The following is a 21,586-nucleotide window of genomic DNA, read 5'->3' on the forward strand; positions in this document are numbered from 1 at the left end:
ATCTCTCCTTAAACACACACAAGACCTTTGTGCGAGGCCTCTGGGGGAAAGGGGGTGGGGGTGGGGGGTAGGAGGCGTCTCTGTCTTATTTTCAACCAGGTGAATGTCACATCTACCTGCAAGGCAGAGAACTAAAGGAGACAGAGTGGGAGGGGAGAGTGCGGCCTGAGGCTGACACGAGGAAGCAGTGGAGCTTGAGTGGGGACTCAAGCTGTGGCCAAGGGCAAGGCGGCAGCAGCCTGGGCACGGGGGTGGCTGTAGGACTCGAAGGGGGCGGTGGACTCGAGGTGACCCCTGGGGGGTCGGGGAGACAGGAGTGGAGAGACCGATCCCCAGGACCGGCTGGGGCTGCCAGAGGCTGACGTCATTTCAGAGCACAACCCAAAGGGGATGCAGGGTCTCCCTTTCCCTGCTTTTCTAGTATTTACAGAATACGTATTCATGCATTTGGCTGTGTTGGGTCTTAGGTGTCTCACGCGGGATCTCAGGCTGTGCGCGGACTCTCTAGTTGTGGCACCTGGCCTTAGTTGCCCCTCGGCCTGTGGGATCTCAGTTCCCCGACCAGGGATCGAACCCGCGCCCCCTGCACTGGAAGTCAGATTGTTTACCACTGGTCCACCAGGGAAGTCCCTCCCTCTCCCTGCTTTGAGGACAAAAAGTCATGGCTCGCTCCTCTTTGTCTGCCAAAGCACATCTCTGAGTTATTTGTGGGACTGGGTTTTCTGCTTCCCAGTCTCCTTGTCCCTGACCTCTAATTTGAAGAACAGACCTTGAGTGTGACAAGTCTGGAAGGGATAAAACCAAATGTTTTTGAGAGAAGGCTATTGGCAGAGTGGAAACGTGGGTCCGCCACATCCAAGGGAAGGACAAGTGATGGTGGAGGCAGGGAGACAGGGGAAGAAGGAGGGTCAGACCCAGCAGCTTCGTCACGCGGGACATCAAGGAATCTGGGCCTCTTTCTGTAACACAGAGGCGGTCGTGGAGGAGCCCAGGGGAAGACGGACTGCCAGGTGCTGGTTAGGAAGGATGCCGGGGTCAGAGTGGAGGAGGTATCTGAGCAAAGAGAAGACAGAAAAAAAAACCCAGACAACCTACAGACCCAGGTCAATCCCAACTGGAATGCCAGTCGTCTTCTGACATGCAGACTCCAAGACTCAAAATGAAATGCAAGGGATCCAGAACAGACAAAACAGCCTTGAAAAATCCGAAGTTGAGGATGCATATTTTCTGATTTCAAAACTTACTACAGAGCAACAGCAATCAAGACAGTGTGATTCTGGCATAAGGAGAGACAGGAATCAGTGGGACAGAACTGAGAGGTCAAAAACAAATCCACACGTCTATGACCAATTGATTTTTGAAAAGGGCCAAAACAACTGAGTGAGGGGAAAGAAAGAACAGCCTCTTCAAGAAAAGGACCTAACTGGCCCTCCTCGTGCAAAACAATGAGGCTGGACCCCTACCTCACACCATACGTAAACATTCACTCAAAATGGATCAAAAGCATAAATTTAACAGCTAAAACTACAAAACTCTTAGAAGAGAATGTGGGGTAAATCTTTGTGAGCTTGGATTTGAGAATGGGTTCCTGGATATGACACCAAAAGTAAGGGTACCGACTTCCCTGGGGGTCCTGTGGTTAAGACTCCTCACTTCCAACATAGAGGGTATGGGTTCATCCCCGGTTGGGGAACTAAGATCCTACAGGTCGAGTGGCACAGCCAAAAAACTAAAAAAATTTTTAAAAAGAGCAAAAAATGGAATAAATAAGCCAGACTTCATCAAAATTTAAAACTTCTGTGCTTCAAAGGACCAACGTCAAGAAAGCAAAAAGACAACCCAAGGATGGGGACATGATATTTGCAAATCACTTAACTGATAAGAGAATTTATCTGGAAAATATAAAGAACTCTTACAACTCAGCTACAAAAAGGCAAATAACCCAATAAGAAATGGGCAAAGGATATGAGTTGGCTTTCTCCAAGAAGATATACAAATGGCCAATGAGCACATGGTAAGATGCTCACCATCATTAGGGAAGCGTCATGGGGAATGAGATACCACTCCACACCCACTAGGAAGGCTATTAAAAAAAACAGGACTAACATCAAGTGTTGGCGAGGATGTGGCAAAACTGGAATCCTTATGCATTATTATTGGTGAGAATGAGAAATGGTGCAGCCGCTTTGGAAAACAGTCTGGAATTGCCTCAAAGGGTTACACACAGAGTTACCAAGTGACCCAGCAATTTCACTCTTAGATATACATACCCAAGAGACGTGAAATCACAGGTCCACACAAAAACCTGCACGTTAATATTCACAGTGGCATCATTTGCAATAGCTAAAAAACAGAAAAACCCAAACAGCGATGAACTGGTGAACAGATGAATCAAGTGTGGCAACCACACAATGAAGCATATATTCAGCTATTAAAAAAAAATGAAGGGGCTTCCCTGGTGGCTCAGTGGTAAAGAATGTGCCTGTAAATGCAGGGGACGTGGGTTCCGTCTTTGGTCTGGGAAGGTCCCGCATGCAGCCGGGAAACGAAGCCCGTGCACACAGCTACTGAAGCCCGCGCGCCTAGAGCCCGTGCTCCGCACCCCTAGAGAGCGGTCCCGCTCACCGCAGCTGAAGAAGGCCCACACGCAGCAACGGACCCCCAGCACAGTCAACAACAAATAAATAAAACAGAGAATAAAAAATAAATAAAAACCAAATAAAAGATAAATAAATCTTTAAAAAAAAAAGAACAAGAAATGAAGCACTGATACATGCAACATGAATGAACCTTGAAACTACACTGAGTGAAGACAGGCCAGACACAAAAGGCCACAGTATATGATTCCACTGACAGGAAATGTCCAGACAGGCAAATCCAGAGGCGGAAGGTACACTGGTGGATGCCAAGGGCCGGGAAGGACTGGGGACCGCTAACGGGTATGGAGGTGCTTTTTGGAGGGATGAGAATGTTTGTAATTGACTGTGGGCACAGCTGTGCAACTTCGTGCATATTCTAAAACCCACCGAATTATACACTTTCAATGGATGAATTGTAAGCTATGTGAGTGACATCTCAATAAAGCTGTTGTTAGAAACACAAAACAGAACAGTAAACCAGGCAAAGATGCCACAGGATCTCACTAGGACGATAGTCATGGAAATGGAGAGACCCCCTCAGGCAGGAGGGGGAAGGGGGGCCTTTGGGGGCGGAAGCTGAAGCTCCCACCGCTTAAAACCCAACATAAACTGGCCTGAGGACCAAGGCCTCCTAGTCAATGCTAGGCCCTCTGGAGCCCATGCTGGCAGGCGTGACAGATGATCTCCTGGCCAAACCCATCTGGGAAAAGGCAACAGGAACCGGAGTCAAACCTGGTTCTCACAAAAGAGCTTTAATACATACAGTGCTCTGAGGGGACCCTGGTGGTCCAGTGGTTAAGACTCTGCCTTCCAATGCAGGGGGCAAAGGTTCAATCCCCGGCCGGGGAAGTAAGATCCCCCATGCTGCACATGTCATGGCCTGAATAAATAAATAAATAGTGTTTTGTTGCTGCCTAAGGAGCTGCCATCTCGTTAGAGTAGAGCCCCATCCTGGTCTGAGTACAAATGAGGCTCCCATGCAACAGGGGCTGGCCTGGCTGGCACTGGCCCCGCTCCAGCTCCGAGGGGCTGTGGGGTGCACAGGGACACCACATCTCAAAGGCTACCGGAGTGTGCTGTCAGAGCCCAGCAGCAAGGTTCTGGGGGGCCTCATCCAGCCTGCTGTGCAGACCAAAGGGACAGCACCTCCAGACACCAGACTGACCTGACGGCTTTCTCAGAATCGCCCAGGACCTGGGGACTGGTTTCCCTGGAGTTCAAGGACGTCACAGCACCCAGATCCCCGGGGACAGAAGCCCGTATGGAATGACAAAGACACGAGAGGGAGGACCGGCCAGGCATTCGCGTGGCTGGCTGGGCCAGGGCCGAGGGGAGATGGGGGATGAGACCAGCATCCCTGCACCAAACAGGATGGAGGCTGAGTGATACGGGAGGGCAGTTCCGGGACATGGGTAGAAATCAGAGGGCTGAGATGACAGCAATACAGCAGAACAAGCAAACACCCAGAAAAATAGTCCCTTCACCCGTGGCCTCATACATGATGCAGCAAAAAAGCAAAACAAAAAATATGACGACAGAGGCAGGCTATTCCCTGCCTTTTGATCCAAAACATGCCAGGGGACCATCTAAGGCCCAACCCCCGATGCCAACGTGTAGAGTGAGAAGCCAGGAAAGAAGCGTCTGGACACTGCAACGTGTGAACCAATGAGAACCCACCCTACCCCGCCTGCAGATGGAAGCTGTGACAAAGGACACCTCCTGCCTGGTGAGCGGGCACTGCGCGCCGCCGGTCCGCTCGGTGTCTCATGACATCCCCCAGCCCTCGTGGGACAGGGGAGGGGGAGGGCGACAGAGTGCTGCCCAGACCCCTGAGCCTCACTGAGTCCGGTGCTGCCGCCCCTGGCCCGGCTCAGGCCGCTGCCCTAGGAGGCGGCCCAGAAGAACCACCCACTGCAGGGTGGTGGGAGGGCGCCTGCACATCACATCAGACGCTGCTCCCGACACTGGTCCCTGCTGCCGGCGGGAAGCTGCAGGCAGGAAGACTGAGGCCGGGAGGCTGAGCCAGCGCCTGCAGTCCCCCAGGTGAGCCACGGTGGGGCCACAGTGCTGACTGCTCCACCTCACTCCTCTCCCCCCAGCTCTGAGCTCAGAGCACTCAAAGGCCCCACAGAGACCAACAGGCCCAGCAGTAGGCATTCTCAGGGGGGTGGGGGGTGGAGACAGACAACTCGCGTTTCCCCCTGGTGGCAGAGCCATTCTCTATTTGTTGAGACCTGAGGCATCTTGGGAACCAAGGTGTCTTCGAGGGTGTAGCTCCTAGGCACTGACCACTGTGTTTCCAGCATAGCCTCACTCTGCCCAGATGAGTGAGCGCCTGTCAGATCCCGGGCACCAGCCCACTGCCTGGAGGAGCGGAACACTCATTACCAATGTTGCATAAGGTCTAGAGATGTTACATAACTAGCCCAAAAGCATACAGCTGCCAAGAAGAGCCAGGTTTGAGCCCTGGCACTCAGACCCCAAACAGCTGACTCAGTGGAAACGACCCTGATGCTTGGAAAGACTGAAGGCAAAAGAAGAAGGCGGCAGAGGATGAGATGATTGGATGGCATCACTGATTCAATGGACATAAACTTGGGCAGACTCCAGAAGACGGTGAGGGACAGGGAGGCTGAGCGTGCTGCAGTCCATGGGGTTGCAAAAAGTCGGACACAACTGAACGACTGAAAAACAACTCAGACCCCCAGTGTCCATCGTCACCACCCTCCACAAGGAGACTCTTCAGGCAGGGCTGTCCCGAGAACAGGTTAGAGAGCATTGCCTGAACCTCAGAACTTCAGGCTAAGTGGGAGAAAGCAGACATCAAGGATGGGATGTAGTATGATTCCCTTTCTGCGAAATGTCCACAAGAGGCAAATCCATAGAGACAGAAAAGAGCTTATCAGGGACTAGAGGAGGAGATGGGGAGTCACTGTTAATGGTGATGGGATCTCCTTTCGGGGTGATGGAAATGTTATGGAGCTAGACAGAGGTGATGGTTAAGCAATATAAAGAATATGCTAAAAATGACTGAATTATATACTTCAGAAGAATTGATGCTACGTTACGTGAATATCTTTTTTCTAAAAAAATCCACTATCTACGGTTATAGGAAACTCAAAATAAATCACTTGTAAATCCCCAAAAGCTTGAGTTTCCAATGAGCGCCACACTGCCCCCTCTGCCCTGCCCCCCTACCCCCGCTGGGAGTCCCTGAACCACATCTGATACAAGGTCCATCCTACCAAAACCAGCCACGTGCTTACCTGTACTTCATTGGTTTTCTGTCTGATTGCCTCTTCCTTTTCTCGAATGTCTTGTTCCAGTGAGTATTTCTCTCTGTGTGTTTGAACAGTCCATGAAAGCACAAAGAGAAGGCATGAGGCACGAGCTGACCGTGTCCCCCACACTTCTCCCCAACGACCTTCTGCCTTTAGTCACCCCCTCCCCTCCAAGTGTGGGTGGAGCCTGTGGATGCCACAAGGCCTGGCCCCTAACATGGTCACGTGAGCCTCTGAAAGTAGAGGGTGCTGGAGTGACGCTCAGGGTGAGAAGGGCTGGACGTGCCTCTGCTGACTTTGAAGATGGAGGGATCACAGGAGAGGGGCACAGGGCCGCCCCTCAGAGCAGAATGAGCCCCACCGACATACAGCAGGAAAGGAGGCCCCAGCCTCCCAGCTCTGAGGAACTTGGACAGCACCCTGAACTCGGCCCTGTGAAGCCCTGAGCAGGGGCCCAGCTGAGCCCTCCTGGATTCCCAGGCTGCAGAGCTGCGCACGAATGAATCTGTGCTGTTTTAAGCCATTCCATACACAGCAAGAGAAAATGAATATGCTCTCTAAATCCTTGGTGCGCCTGCCCATGAATGGTGAGTGCCTGCTTCTCAGGAGACCAGGCGCCGAGGACACGTGGAAAGGGGCCTGGCTTTCAGGGAGCTCACAGGGGACAGGTGAACACACGAATGCACACAATCTAAGTGCCGTAGAGGGAAACCCAACAGAGTAAGGAAGGGGGTGGAGTGTCCCACAGTGGACAACCAGGAAGGACCGAGGACATGGCCTGCGAGGGGACAATGTGACGGCAAAACATTCCTGTCAACGGGCACAGGGAGGCAGAGCTCAGCGGGGGAGCCACAGTAGAGTGCAGAGTGATGCAATGTGGGCCAGGGACTCCAGAGGGCTGGCCACAAGGAGTGGGTGAGGGTCTCTGAGCCTGGCTACTGCTCACAGGAGGCTGTGGTGGGCCGCTGTGCACTCCGGGTGCCTGCTGGGGCCTTGTCTGCCACCTCAGCTGCAGACAGCTCCCCACCCCCGGCAGCAACCAGCCTGGCTCTTCTCCTGAGAGACAAAGGCTTGTGTGCCCCTGCCCCAGGTCCATACAGTGAAACCCTAACCCCCTGTGATGGTGTTAGGAGGTGGGCCCATTGGGAGGTGATTGGGTCATGAGGACAGGGCTCCCAGGAAGGGGATTAGTGCCCTTATAAGAGACCCCAGAGACCTTCCGCGCCCCTCCAGCATGTGACAACACCCTAAGAAGACGCTGTCTGTGGACCAGGAGACACACCACACTGGACACTGGATCTGTCTACACCTCTATCTGGACCCCCAGTCTCCATGATGAGGAGACTATGTATCTGCTGTTTAAGCCCCTTCAGTCTGGGGCGGCTTGTTACAGCAGCCTGAATGCACCAAGTACCTGAAGGGGCTGCCTCTGTGTCGGAAACCTGACGTGGCCAACACACCCTGCCTCCCCTGCCAGGAACCCAGCACTCGCTCAACAAGGCCTCCTCTGGGTCACCGGGTCAGACATGAAACAACCGTGAGAGCTTGCATATTCGTTCCCACAAGTCTAAGGACCACCTAACAATACAACGTCCCGTTCAGATCCATTAGACTGGGTCCCGTCTCCAGGGGAGAGGCGCCAGTTTGCCACGCCCCCAGGCAACAGGCCTGAAGGTCACTCTCGAGGTCACCCAGGCCAGCTTCCTGCACACGCCTGCTCTATACACGCTCGCCTCTCACCTTCACTGGGAAATGCTCCAAGGCTGCCCAAGGCTGCGCAGCTGTGCAGAGGCAGTCCTGGCCTGACACAGACACCAAGACCCCAACCCTCACGTTAGAGGGTCCCCTCCCTCCTCTATCTGCACGCCTGATTAACAGCCTCACCCTGGCTCTAAGAAACTAGCCCTCCATCCTCACAGACCCTCTCTGCCTTGCCAGGCTGCCTGCACTGATCTCTGGTTTGGAAATCCGGCCCCGAGGGAGCCGGGGACAGAACAGGAGCCATGTTCTGGGCTGAGCATGAAGCAGAGAATCTGGCTTCAGGAGGTAGCCAAAGCTGAGCTTAGTGGCCAGCCAGGTACCCACCCAACTGGTCTCCCACGATATCTGATCTGCCTCTGCCTCTCAGAGTTCTGCTCCAGTCAAGTGCAAACCACGCCCGAGGGGCACCCAGCTGTGAGCAGGGCCTTACTTGCTCTAGCAAAGTGACACCGTTTCCACTTTCGGCCCAGAAACACTCCCTTTCTGGTGGATGGCGGGTGCCCTTGGTCCTTAACTGGCTACGCCCCACCCCCCAGCCCCAGAATAAGCTGCTAAGAGGATGCTGCTGTACAGAAGACCACAGACGCTGAGAGTACAGACACAGTCGCCAAAGCCCTTGTTTACAGGTGGGCGCTGGGAGCGAAGGTGGAAACCTGGACACGAGGCCTCTCTCTCAGAGCTCAGCGGCTCCTCCTAGGCCACAGTCTGGCCACCTGAGACTAGCGGCTTTACTTGTCTGGATACTACGCCTTCCTGCGGAGGGCATGGGGTGCCCTCAGTGCTGGAGACCCCACAACCCACACTGGCTCCACTGAGGGGCTCAGGCCTTGAGCTCATTAAGTCATTTCAGGAACCTGGGAGAATCTGTGTCCCTTTGCTCCTGCTGAACAAACTTGTGATGGCCAAGTTGAGAGTTCGTCCACAAGCCTCTGCTGCTTCCAGTACCAACCTGGGAAAACAGACTGAAATCGGAGGGCAAGGGGGCATTTTAGCATACCTCTGTAACTGGGTGATCTCCTGACTGATGTCGTCAAGTTCCTTCACCCCGGTAAACTCCCCCGATCCAAGAGTGCTTGAACTATCCTGGAACCAAATTCAAACACAGAATTAAAACCGGAAAGTTGACCTCATAAGACAGCAGGGGCAATAGGTCTTGGAATGAGGTGTAAAATCATTCATCTCCAGCCCCCAACCTGGAAACCATCTGGGCAGTCCAGACACACCCCGCGGGGCCCCTGGCGAAGGCTGGGCAGACCGCTAGCACCTGCCTGCTCGGTGGGCTGCCGGCGCCACCTGGTGGCGGGCTGAGGGGAGCGCCGCGAACACTAGAGGACTGAATGGGAATGAACGGACCTGCAGCTACTCACCGGGATGGGAGTGCCTCTCTCTGAGGGCGGCACCATGTCCGGCGAGAGCACTTGAGGGGGGTCGATGCCTTTACTGACCTTCTGCTGAATGAAATACATAGCTAACGCGAACTGGTCTTTGCTTAACTTCCCCGTTTGCCTCGTATCGGCCAGGGCCCTGGGAGAAACACAGCAACGCTGATTACACATCCCAAGCACCAGCATCGGTTCTGAGTATGAGGAACCCACACTTCTGAAACATGGACCATGACAGTAACTGAAAACAACAGACCACAGATGCGCTTCCTTTCCTACTGAAAAGCAGCACCCCCGCCCCACACACAGCAGCCCCCAACCCAAGCGTCAGGCAGGAGGGGGAAACGGGCTGTCCCTCCTCAGGGAGCACGTGTCTCCCAGTCAGTCACTGGGGGAGGCCCAGCTCCTGGTGACAACTCGGGTGGCCTCTCCCGGCTGGAGAACTGCCTCGGGCCCAAACAGCAGCCAACAGGGCTGGGAGAGATCCCACTAAGTGTCTCTATTAAAGGCTGGTTGTAAGACATCTTTGTTCTTGCTCCCATTCAAGGGCAGGATAGGAAAGCTTGAACTGCAACTATTTCTCCCAGTTCTCTGGGTGAGGGCCAGTCCTGCAGCACGCCCAGCCCACAGCGGCTCTCAATCTGCAGTCTCGTCTCTCCGGCCCGCCCCGTTTCCTGGTCACTGAAGGCACAGGGGCTCTGGCCCACATGTTGGGGCTGCTCTGTCCGTGTGCACTCAGGCAGCGTCGCTCTGCTTGTTCTCACAGGCTCCCTGGGCACTTGCAGGGGACAGGCCCACATCCTTATGCAGTCCCTGCACCCTTCCTGGCATGTTATCTCCGCTTTGGTTGCGTCCCCCTCCCGCGTCCCCAGCTGCCTGCAGACAACCCCAGACTGTCCTTTGAGCGTGCCGGTGGTGAGTCTAGAGCTCGCTCTTCCTGACCTCGGCCTTCACTCTCTGTATGCCATCCCCTCCACGGGCCTTCCTTTAATCCGAGTATATCTGTGATTTCATTATGTCATTTATGGGTCGGCCCTTACAGGTCGAGATCCATGTTATAAATTACCTTCCTTTATGTGATGATTGGGCCATAATTTGAATCCTGTTCACAGGCACTTCAGCACCCAAGGGCGCAGGCCGCCTGAGTCGTCACCAGGAGCTGGGTCTCCCCCAGTGACTGACTGGGAGGCACATGCTCCCTGAGAAGGGACAGCCCGTTTTCTCAGCGGGCCTTGCCTCACAATGCGGCCATCTCTCACTTATTGCAAAGGACAGTTATTTCCCCAGTTACTCCCAGTCAATGTCACAGCTCTGCTGGGAGGGCTTCATCCCTCCAGCTGCATGGAAATTCTCTTACAGCTCCCAGGTAAAGCCCTGTAAGGGAGGACTTGCCCCTCTGAGAAGAAAGCTAGGAAGTGACTGCCACCGCTGGCCATCCCAGGGCCGTGAAGACTGTCCTGCCGGCCCGGGAGGAAACGGGCAGCGGAGATGGCTCCCTGACCGGTCCTGAGGTGCAGACTGGAGCCTCCCTCTCCCCAACCCCATATCACTGGCCTTCATGGGACAGGGCCTCTCAGGGATGTGGCCACAGCCCTGAGGCCCAGGGTGGCCCTGCTGGAGCCTCTGGCGTCCTCACTGCACACTGCACCCCCAAGGGGTCCGGACCGAGCGCCTGCAGCACCGGTGGCTGTGCTGAAAGCTGCAGGCCCACTAGCAAGAACTGGCCCCGGCCACTCGGATCGCCCCTGAGCTCCCCAGAGGAACACAACAGGAAGCCTTCCCACGGGAGGAGACTACGTGGACACGCGTGCAATACAGGGAACGGGCCGTACACTCGGCCCTGACAGCCGCCCGCTCCGGCCTTGCCCACACACAGCCCAAATCTCACTGGGAGGGTCAGTGAGGCCCCCAGTGCTAAGGAGCAGAGGTCCGTCTGTCCGCCCTTACCATATGTGTGCTAGAAGGTTCTGGGTGAGGCCCGAGTGCATGAAGATCTCCTTCACCTCCTGGCCGCTCACATAGCCGTCCAAGTCCAGGTCGGTCTTCAGGAAAATCTCGTCAAATCGCATCTTGTCTGCCACCGGCACCACCCAGCTTACTGTTGGCTGAAAGGGGTTTTCAGACATTAATTCTCAAGCTTTGGGGCTTCCCTGGTGGCTCGGTGGTAAAGAATCCACCTGCCAACGCCGGATACGTGGGTTCAATCCCTGGTTCGGGAAGACCCCAGGTGAAGTGGAGCAGCTAAGCCTGTGCGCCACAACTACCGAGCCTGTGCTCGAGGGCCCAGGAATCGCAGCTACTGAAGCCCGCGCGCCCTAGAGCCTGTGCTCCGCGACCAGAGAGAAGTCTGCGGACTACAACCCTGCTCTCCACAACGAGACAAAAGCAACGAAGACCTAGCACAGCCAAAAATAAGTAAATAAACTATTTTTTAAAATCTTCAGGCTTTTTATCACCTATAGATATTACACTATTAAAGTCTTCTCGTGCTCATTTCAGCAGGAGACCCTCCATGAGGCGAACGGGCAGACAGGATCTCCGGTCTGTAGATGGGAGAAAGCTGAGTGCTGACTCGGTCAGTCTCACCCAATGGCCCGTCTGTGCCTCTCGCAACCCTATCACAGCGCCCTGAACCTTTGTCCCAAGAGAAAGGTGAAGACCCAGCAGGTCTATCTGCCAACAGCCCGCCCACCCCGCTGCCTGGGAAACAGGGAAAGCCGGTACCCCTGCCAGGGGGAAGCTTCAAGTGCACCAGAGAGGACCCTCCTGACCACTCCTTCTGGAAGGCCTGTCTCCCGAGAACCCGCCCGGTGGCCAGGCTGCCTCCCCAGCCCCCCGTCTTCCACCCGCAGGTGCTCTCTGCTGCCACAGGGCCAGCCTCACAGCCCACAGCTGCAGACCCCCACTCCATCCTCCTTTGAGCCTGAGCCCACTCCCTGAGACACAGCAGAGCCCCCTGGGAGGCGTCAGCACACACAAGGCACTGCCACGCAGTGAGTGGGGCTGACGTGCAAACTGCGCCCATGGGACGGGTGGGCACCCAGAGTCCACAGTGCTGGTGCGGGAGCCCACGCCTCAGAGGGGCACGACCACCACCCAGGAGGAACCCACCACTCAGGGGGCCCTGCTGCGGCGGACGCAGCTGAGAGCCCAGCAAAGTGTTGCAACTTCAGTGGTCGGTCACCCAGCACACGTGTGATCTATCCTCACACCACCTGCTCAAGTCCTACACAAGAAGGGCAGATGCCAGGGGCCACCAGGGCCAGGGCAGGGCTTCCCTGGTGCCTCAGTGGTGAAGAGTCCACCTACCAATGCAGGAGACGTGGGGTCAGGGCCCCCGTAACTGGCCCTCTGGGGGCCCAGGTAGGGCTTCGCTCGCCTAGGGATGAGGAAAGTAGCAGGGATCGAGGACTGGGGGAGGCATGGAGTTTGTGGGTCCACAGAGATGCCTGCTCTCATATCTGTGATTTCACAAGCTGCCCCTATTCCTGGGGAAGGGGACACACACCCCCACCTCTGACCCCCAACCGTGGCCAGCAGTACACCGTCTAGTCGGCGGGGTCAGCAGCATGCTCCTGGGATCTGGGGAGAGCCGCCAGACCACCAGGGGGTGGGCTGCCCCCATCAGCAACCTCAGCCCCGTTTGCTCCCTTGTCAGTGAAACACACCACATGTGACCTAACCCATGGTACTTAAGAACTCTTGGCAAGAATTCTGCAGACTCAAGGTCTTGGGTCTGGGACTTGCCTGGTGGTACATTCAATAGGAATCCACCCACCAATGCAGGGGACGCAGGTTCGATCCCTGATCCGGGAAGATCCCACATGCTGTGGAGCAACTAGAGCTGAGGCACCTAGAGACCACACTCCCCAACAGGAGAAGCTGCCACACTAAGAAGCCTAAGCAACGCAATGAAGAGCAGCAACCCGCTTACTGCAACTAGAGGAAGCCCGTGTGCACCAACAAAGACTCAGCACAACCAAAAAAAATAAATAATTTTTTTAAAGGTGTTGGGTCTTGGAAAACAGTAGCTCATGCAAGTCTAAGTCACTGGGCCCAGCCCCACCTCTGAGTCCAGTTCACCATCTCCTGACTCACTCTGCCCCAGCCTTCTTCCTGTTTCAAGGACACGGGGAACGTCCCCACTTCAGAGCCTGGCCAGGCGCTAGTCCTCAGGTAGCTTCTTACTGTTCAAATGTCAGCTCAGATGTCACCGCAGCAGGGGCCTTCCAGCTGGCACCACCTGCAGGAGGGCAACCCTTCCTTACCTGGACACTTTCAGGCCAGGCCAAGTTCTGCTTTCTCAGGACTGCTGGAGCTTCCTCAGTTTACTGATATAAACTAAGCTTATCATCTGAAGCTTAGTTTATCATCTGTCTCCCCAGAGGGCAGCCCCAGAAAGTACTGGGCACAGCTGGTGGGCTAGGAAAGGTGCCTGGATGGGGCCAGCTGCGACCTCCCTCTCCAACGGGCTCCTAGGACTAAGCCTCCTCCTCCCTATCTGATATCTTTTTTTTCCCCCAACTCCAAGATATGTAAGCTCCTTGAGCCTCACAAGTTGAAAACCGAGCTTTAAAGATATGTCACGATCACTGGAACTCCCCTGGTGGTCCACTGGATAGGAATCCACCTGCCAATGCAGGGAACACAGGTTCCATCCCTGGTCCAGGATGATCCCACATGCCCTGGAGCAACTAAGCCCGTGCACCGCAACTACTGAAGCCCATGTGCCCCAGCGCCTGTGCTCCGCAAGAGGGGCCGGCACGGCGAGAAGCCTGCTCACCTCAACAGAGCAGCCCCACCTGTCACAACCAGAGCAAGTTCATGTGCGGCAATGACGACCCAGTGCAGCCAAAACTAAATAATACCGGGGTTTTTTCAAATGTCACTATCAAGAGACCTCGCTGTTTTCTTGTGCGTTTCTCATCTCCATCGTACTGCAAATACACATGTGGTGCTGGCTGGCCTCCTTGTCACAGTTCATCACCTCTGAAACCACAAGTGAGGCAGAGACGTATCTCCTGTTCTTGCACGTTTCAGACAATGTCAAAGGTGCCTTTTCATAAAGAGCTCCTCATGATGCTGCCAGAGGGAGAAGCATCCTTTTTGACAAATAAGGAGCTGTCCTGTGGAGAGGTGGAGCCCCCTCCTGTTTTCCTAACATGAGACGGATGCCTCCCTCCATCATCTGATTACTCAACATGTGTTTACTGAGCATCAAAGCACCAGAGTTTCTTCTCGACGCTGACATTATAATCAGGAACTAACTCTGCTCTCACAAAGCTAACAGCAGAGGGCTGGGGGTGAGGGGGGGACCTGAACAGACGATACATAATTAACTGCAGAACAGGCCACGTGTGCTAGAAGAAGGCAGGTAGAGGGTCAGCAGTGGTCACACCAGGCTTTCCAGACAAGTGACCTGTGAGCAGAGGCCTTGCGATGCCAGGTACCTCAGGGTGCAATCTGGGGGCACGCCCTCCCAGCCAAGGGTCTGCCCGAGGAAGGAGGGCCGGGGGGTGAGCAGAGTGCCCCAAGGTGGGAACGCGCTCAGTGTGTTTGGGGAAAGGTGGTGTTTATGTATAAGGGAAGGAGAAAGTTAATTCTGAAGCCCTGTTGCTATGGTCTGAATGTCTGCGACCCCCTCAATTCATACACCACACGTCCTCAGCCCCCGTGTGATGGTGTTAGAAGTGGCGGGGGGCCCTCCGGGAGGTGACCAGCTCATGAGAACAGGGTCCTCATGAACAGGATTAGTGTGCCCTTGTAAGAGGGCCCTCAGAGAGCTTCCGCACCCCTTCCGCTGTGCAAGGACATAGTGAGAGGACAGACATCTGTGGACCCGGAAGCGGCCCCCCAGACACCGAGTCCGCGCGCGCCGGGATCTTGCACCTCTGCTTCCGAAAGTGAGAAGCAAATGTGCTGCTTAGACGCCACCCGGTCTATGGCACTGTCACAGCAGCCAGGCGGCCTAAGACACGCGCTACAAAGATGCGACTCGATCCCAGCCTTACCCTTCTTGGGTCACAATGACTCGCTCCTGAGCAACCTCTTACTGGGACTCTACGCAGCAGTGCCAACAGCCGCTCTGAGGCGTGCCAGCACGCAGAGGGCACTCACCTGTGCCTGCTTGATGCTGTGCTTGGGAGACAAGCTTCCGGTGCTGTTGAGGCTGCTGACGCTGCCGTGGGAAGGCGTGGAGCGCAGGCTGTCTTTCGGTGGGGGGCTGGCAGGCAGGACGGGCACGGCCCCCGCAAACATTGTCTTCTTCCTCTTGGAGGGCGGGATGAGGGACGGGGGCAGGACGGAGGGCACAGGCTCCTTCTCGAGGGCTCGGTACACCAAGTGCATGGCCTGCGCAGACAAAAGAAGGCATCTGGGGGCGAGGCCCAGCGCCAGGGCAGGCGGAGGGCAGCTCTTCAGTGGCTCAGGCATGCCATGAAGACAGCTCTTTCTGAGGCTGCTTCCAAACAGAACGAGTGAAAATAAACCTTTTCTGATGAGCTATGCCACCAATGCATGATTTTCCAAGACGTTCATTCAATCACACAACACTGAAATGAGTACCAAAAGAGGGACTTTGCTGGTAGTCCAGTGGTTGAAAACTCCACGATCCCATTGCTGGGGGCCTGGGTTCGGTGGGACCTAAGGCCCGTGGTCTTAGGCCTATGGGACCTAAGAGCTGCCAACTACGCAGAGATCTAGCATTGCTGCTAAAGGAGAAGAGGGAAGGAGCGTCAGGGATCTGGTCAGAGAACTAAATCCTGCACGCCACAACGAAGACCTGGGGCAGTCAAATATATCTGAAAAAAAAGAAATACAAAAATAAAGCATGAGGGATCTGGGGATTAGCGCTTAATGGGGACAGGGCTTTAGCTTTGCCAGGTCAAAAAGCTCTGACGACGGACGGCGGTGATGGCTGCACAGCCACAGGAGTGTATTAAGCCCCCAAACCTAAAAGCGGCTACGACGATCAATTCTGTTACGTGTATTCTACCATACATTAAAAAATAATAACGGACAGCCAGTGAAAAGAACAGGATGACAGAGAAACACGGAAAATGCTCAGAGAAGCTGATGTGTGTTGGGGGGAAGAAACACAACTGAGCAGTGTGGGGTGCGAGGGAGTATGAATGGAATCACATGAGAAATTTATAATTTTCTTGGAAAATGTTTAATCTAGAAGTTTAAAATTTCAAAGGCTTTATACCACTGTATAGTAAGATAGTAACAAGCTTTAATTCACTTGTATATTGTAAAATTTCATCTTAAATACATTGAAAATTCCTGGAACAGAAGATGAATATTGTTGTATTTCATTGTTTTTCTATTACTTAGGAATTACCAGATTATTCAGCATTTTTTTTTTTTTGCTTGAAGTTAATCATGTGTGTGCTTTTTAGTCACTCAATTTGTCCAACTCTTTGCAACCCCATGGACTGTAGCCCGCCAGGCTCCTCTGTCCATGGGGCTTCTCCAGGCAAGAATACTGGAGTGGGTTGCCATGCCCTCCTCCAGGGGACCTTCTCAACCCAGGGATCAAACTCGGGTCTCCCTTACTGCAGGCGGATTCTTTACCGTCTGAGCTACCAGGGAAGCCCTGAACTTAATTACTATTTATTAAAGCATTGTCCTTAACTATAAGGGGCTACTTTATTCTATTTTCGTTTGACATTTAATAGAATGAGATGAGTGAATAAATGTCATAAAGCGGAGAGAAAGATCAAAGATGCGAATGAGGAGAAGGGAAGGGAGAAAGAAAAAGGGGACGGGATGACCTGGGCCCAGGGTGGGGAGATGGGGGCCAGGCAAAGTCAGCCCAGCAGGCAGCTGGGAGAAGTGTATGGGGAGCTGCAGGGGTGTGCAGGAAGGCCAGCTGCATAGGAAGGTGGCCCGTGGGACCTAAGAGCCCCCAACTACGCAGAGATCTAGCACTGCTGCTAAAGGAGAAGAGGCCAGGAGTGTCAGGGATCTGGCATGGACAGAAGCCAACATGGAACCGTCAGGACACCTGGTGGTCATGTCTGCACATACACCTGCTTCCCAGCTCTGTCTGCTGAAAGGGCCAAAGGAAGCAGTGGCATCCTCCAGAGCCCAGACCATGTCTCTAATACCCTTCTCCACTATAAGGAACTGGGGGTCCCAGAGCAATGGCTGATAATGGAGCTGAGAGAATGGGTACACAGCAAGAGCCGGGAATGTCACATCATGACAAAAGTAAGCAAATGCTCAAAGAATGATACCATGTGACCAAATGACAAAGGAGTTGGGCTGCAAGAGCTCCCACTGGGCAAAATAAATCATTCGAGTAAAGGATTCTAAACCATGGAACACAGAATAGGAGACACGTCCCTAAGTCCACTGTGACGTGAACAAATACCTTACAGTACAGGGCGAGCTAGAAAATGTACAAGGAATGACAAAACCAGAAAATCCTCATAAGACAACTACCAGAACCCTGACTGATTCAGGGGAGACTCCTGGGAGGATGCGACAACTAGCAGGTGAGAGGTGCAAGGGTGCAGCGTGTTCCGCCTCCACGCGTTGTCTCTCATGAAGACTGAGCACAAAGGGAAACAGTAACTGCAGAGAGAGCCCCGAAGCCTCCACCTGACCTCGATCACGGTTGACACCAAGGTCGAAGACGTGTAATAAGACATCACACGTCCTATGGATGTCCTGTGCCCTGAGGAGAACAAGTATCACCTCAGGGGGACCTGCCCCACAGAAGTATAATCCCCGGATCGTCACGAGGAAACAGCAGACAACCCCTCACCAAGGGACGCTCTACAAACTGCTGGCCTTAAAAATGCCCACACAACCACGAGACAGGAAGACAGATGCAGGAGCTGACCTAGATTACAAGAAACAGGAGTACAGACACAGGAGGCTGGAGTCTCCTTCACTATAAAGGACATTTTGGGAAACAACTGGCAAAATGTGAATAATATCCTTAAATTAGACAAGAGATTAATAAAATAATACACATAATATATATATGTGTATATATACAAAACATATATGACATAACCTATAATAACAGATAATACAACAGTACACAATGTTAGTGCCAATTTCCTGATCTTGAATTAGATGGTGGTAACTTAAGAGAATCCTCTGGCTTGGGGATATACACACTGAAGTATTTCAGGATGAAAAGGCCCATGTCTGAAACTCTAAAATGGTTCAAAGGAAAAATTAATGTGTGTGTATATATGCCTGTATACCCTCATATGCCAATGAGAGGAGACAGGGGGGCAAGGAGTGGAAGAGAGGGAAGGAGAAAGAAAGTCATTGTAGTAAAATGGCAACACTGGGAATCTGAGTGAAGATTCAAGAGAAGTCTGTCAAATTAAACCCAAATTATGTCAAAATAAACATTCTTAAAAAAATTAAGCAAGAGGAATTTCTTGGCGGCCCAGCAGTTAAAGACTGGTTTTCCAATGCAGAGGGTACAGGTTCCATCCCTGGTGGGGAAACAAAGATCCCACATGCCATAAGGCATGGCCAAATAAATAAACAAGAAAAAAAAAAAAATCCAGGGTGGGAGGGAGGGAATATATGTACACATATAGCTGCTTCACTTCATTGTACAGCAGAGACTAACATAATATTGCAAAGCAACTATACTCCAATAAAAAAAGAAAGAAAAAAGTCCAGAAATCCCCACACGAGTGGCACGTTTCCATCCTCAGGAGGGTGGGGAAGAGTCTCAGCAGGGACCTACCACTGCAAACTCATCTCTGTCCAAGTGCCCGTCCTTGTCGATGTCGCTGAGGTCCCAGACCTGCAAGGGAAGAGCAGCAAGGCTTAGTGGGGGACGGTACCTGGGCTTCCCGCAGGCAGGAAGGGCCTGCGTGGTGGCAGGCACACCCACCAGAACTCACATTCTGACTGCACACCCAGGTTAAGACAAGGAAATCAAAGTGCATTTACAAACCAGTCTTTAGGTTCTCTGAAAAGCCATGATCCGATGAAGTGTTGTCAATTCCAAGATCCTTTCCACCATATTGACGATCATTTTCACTAACAGATGACCATGATTATAATCACGTCTAATCTGGTTTTTAGTCTTTGGTTTTAGTACAGTTCTGGCTCTGAACACAAGCCCGACCCCTGCACGTGCACACACACATGCACACACGCACACACCCTCCCACCCACCCCATCCCCAACACGGCTGGGGAGGGACATGGGCATGCACTTGAGTAGGACTATGGGATCGCGCCTCCTCTCCCCTATCAGTGGATGGTGAGAAAGAGGCCACAAACTATCCCAGGTCAACCTAGCACCCAGAAAGACAAGGCAGGCACAGATCAAATGCCGTGTGCTAGGCTTTCCAAAGTACAATCAAGGCATGAGCTTCGTGACCCAGGTCAGCCATCCAGGACCAGTAGGGGGGCCGGCCTGACTCGGACACCAGTGCCCAGAGCCAGGCAAAGGGCCAGGGTCCATCCACGATGCTATGGATGCTGGTACCCGCACCCAGTGAACCACGAGCTGCTTCAGCCCAGGGCTGCTTGTGGGCCCTCCTCTTCACCTAGTGCTGCTGCGTCCTTGGCCTGGGCCACTCCATCACTCCACAGAGGCCAGAGCCTCAGCTGGCCTCCCTGCCTCTACTCCTGTCCCCAGGGTAACCTCAGGACCTGCCCTAGAACACACTCTCACCCCACTTCACCCCACTGACAGCATTCAGACCCTGCCGCTCCGCCTGGCACAGGGAGCCTTGTGCCCTTAGCTGGGCTCCACACCCCAGCCCATCCTCCTGGGACTCCACCTGGACCTCTAGGGCCCTCAAACCATTCACAGTCCCCTCAAGCACACGGATGCCCTTTTAAGTGTCTGGCACTGGGCTGAGTGCTTTACGTCCATGGTCTCAGCTAGGGAAGTAGCAGCTCAGGAAGAGCAGCATTCCCCAAAATACAGCACACACAGGCGTTCCTGGCTCCACGGTCCTACCCCACCCTGGCAACACTGATGTTTGGGGCCAGATCACCTCTGTGGAGGCCACCCTGTGCACGGTATGCTACTGGGCAGCATCCCTGGCCTCTGCCCACCTGCTATCAATAGCACCCAACCCAGGTGGGACAACCAAGAGTGTCTCCAGACACCGCTCAACATCCCCGGTGGGTGGAACTGCCTGGTGAGAACGCCAGCCCTCCTCGGCATGCTGGGCGGCCTCTGCATGTGCCATCGCGCAACCAGCCTTCTCAACCCATCATAAGCCCCTGTTCCCTCCCTCTGGAGGCTACGACCCAGGGGCATCTCCTCTAGGCAGCCTTCCCTGCCTGCCCTGAACCCCCCGCTCAGACAGGTCAGGTACCTCCCCTTCTACTACTGTCCCCACCAAGCAGAACTGTGATTATCAAGGAGGCAATGGTGGAGCGGGGGGGCACCAGGGAAAAGTGAGAGCTCTGGGACCACCAGGACCTCATTCCCTTCTCCATGAAACCCTGAGCAACCAACTGCTCATTCTCAAGGCCCCCATTTCCTCATACAGAAAATGGAGAACTTCCCTGGCGGTCCTGTGGTTAAGACTGTGCTCCCAGTGAAGGGGGCACTGGTTCAAGACACGGTCAGGGCACATCCACATGCTGTATCTCAAAACAGAAAAGAAAGAAAACAAAAGTGACAGCATCCATAACACCATCCATAATAAAGTAGTTGCAAGTTACTCAGTGACTTCATTCCTGCAAAGCCCTAGAACAGAGTCTGGCACATACTAAGCCCTCAATACATAAATACTGGGATCTTAACTATTACTTACTTATTTGACCTTCAGGACTGTATCTATTAATAATTCTATCCCCCTCTTCCCAGTGCTCAGCACAAGGCTGGCGCAGAGCAGACTCCAAAAAAAGGTTCCAGATGACTAAATGGATACCCAACGTGTGGGTGCAGGGGTGCACAGATGAATGAGCGTGCAGAGATGCGTGGACGGACGCCTGAGTGCACCGCCGCGCGCATGCACAGATGGATGGGTGCGTGGCCGTGGGGGCACGCGTGCATGGATGGGCGGGTGCGTGGCCGTGGGGGCGTGGGTAACACGGGTAAACGGGTGCATGTGTGGGTTGGTGTTTGGAAGGAGGGAGAGAATGAGAGAAGAGCAGAGAAGTGAGCCCTGTGGAGAAAACCTGGTGCCAGGGTAGAAGGTCTGCAGAGCCCACCCTCCAAGCGGCAGCTCCCCTTCTGATAAGGCACACCCACTTCTGTCGGTCTCCCTGCCTGTGCACGACTTGGCTTTACGACACTGTCGCAGCCCGCTGTCGGGTACTCTGAAGAACTGCCAAATAAAGGCACACCCTGTGCAGGAACAGATCACCCCGTCCTGCCCGATAAAGACCACTGGTGATCGCTGTGGGTTCCCCCAACAGGTCTCCGTCTACACCACACCATGACCAAGAAGACAAAGGGATCTGTGAGATCCCTTTTCTTAGTGGCCTCATTTCCAAACAAAGTCCTACCTGGGTGCTACAAAAAGGGGTCAGAATCTGCAAATGTGCGAGTCAGACAGGGACATTACTAG

The 21,586-nt window shown here is 53.8% G+C and overlaps 1 protein-coding gene across 9 annotated transcripts in view; it reads right to left on the reverse strand.

Moving 5' to 3' along the window:
- EPS15L1 (epidermal growth factor receptor pathway substrate 15 like 1) overlaps positions 1-21,586 on the reverse strand; it is a 107,033-nt gene that overhangs the window by 47,114 nt on the left and 38,333 nt on the right. For all 9 annotated transcript variants that reach the window (XM_045166755.1, XM_045166756.1, XM_045166757.1 and 6 more), the window contains 6 exons: positions 18,788-18,847; positions 15,181-15,414; positions 11,011-11,168; positions 9,049-9,205; positions 8,679-8,764; positions 5,906-5,978 (listed from right to left, as the gene is read on the reverse strand). In XM_045166755.1, the coding sequence (XP_045022690.1) occupies positions 5,906-5,978; positions 8,679-8,764; positions 9,049-9,205; positions 11,011-11,168; positions 15,181-15,414; positions 18,788-18,847 (768 nt within the window). The remainder of the gene's footprint in view (positions 1-5,905; positions 5,979-8,678; positions 8,765-9,048; positions 9,206-11,010; positions 11,169-15,180; positions 15,415-18,787; positions 18,848-21,586) is intronic.

The sequence above is a fragment of the Bubalus bubalis genome, chromosome 9 (assembly GCF_019923935.1).
Source record: "Bubalus bubalis isolate 160015118507 breed Murrah chromosome 9, NDDB_SH_1, whole genome shotgun sequence".
NCBI classification, from domain to species: domain Eukaryota; kingdom Metazoa; phylum Chordata; class Mammalia; order Artiodactyla; family Bovidae; genus Bubalus; species Bubalus bubalis.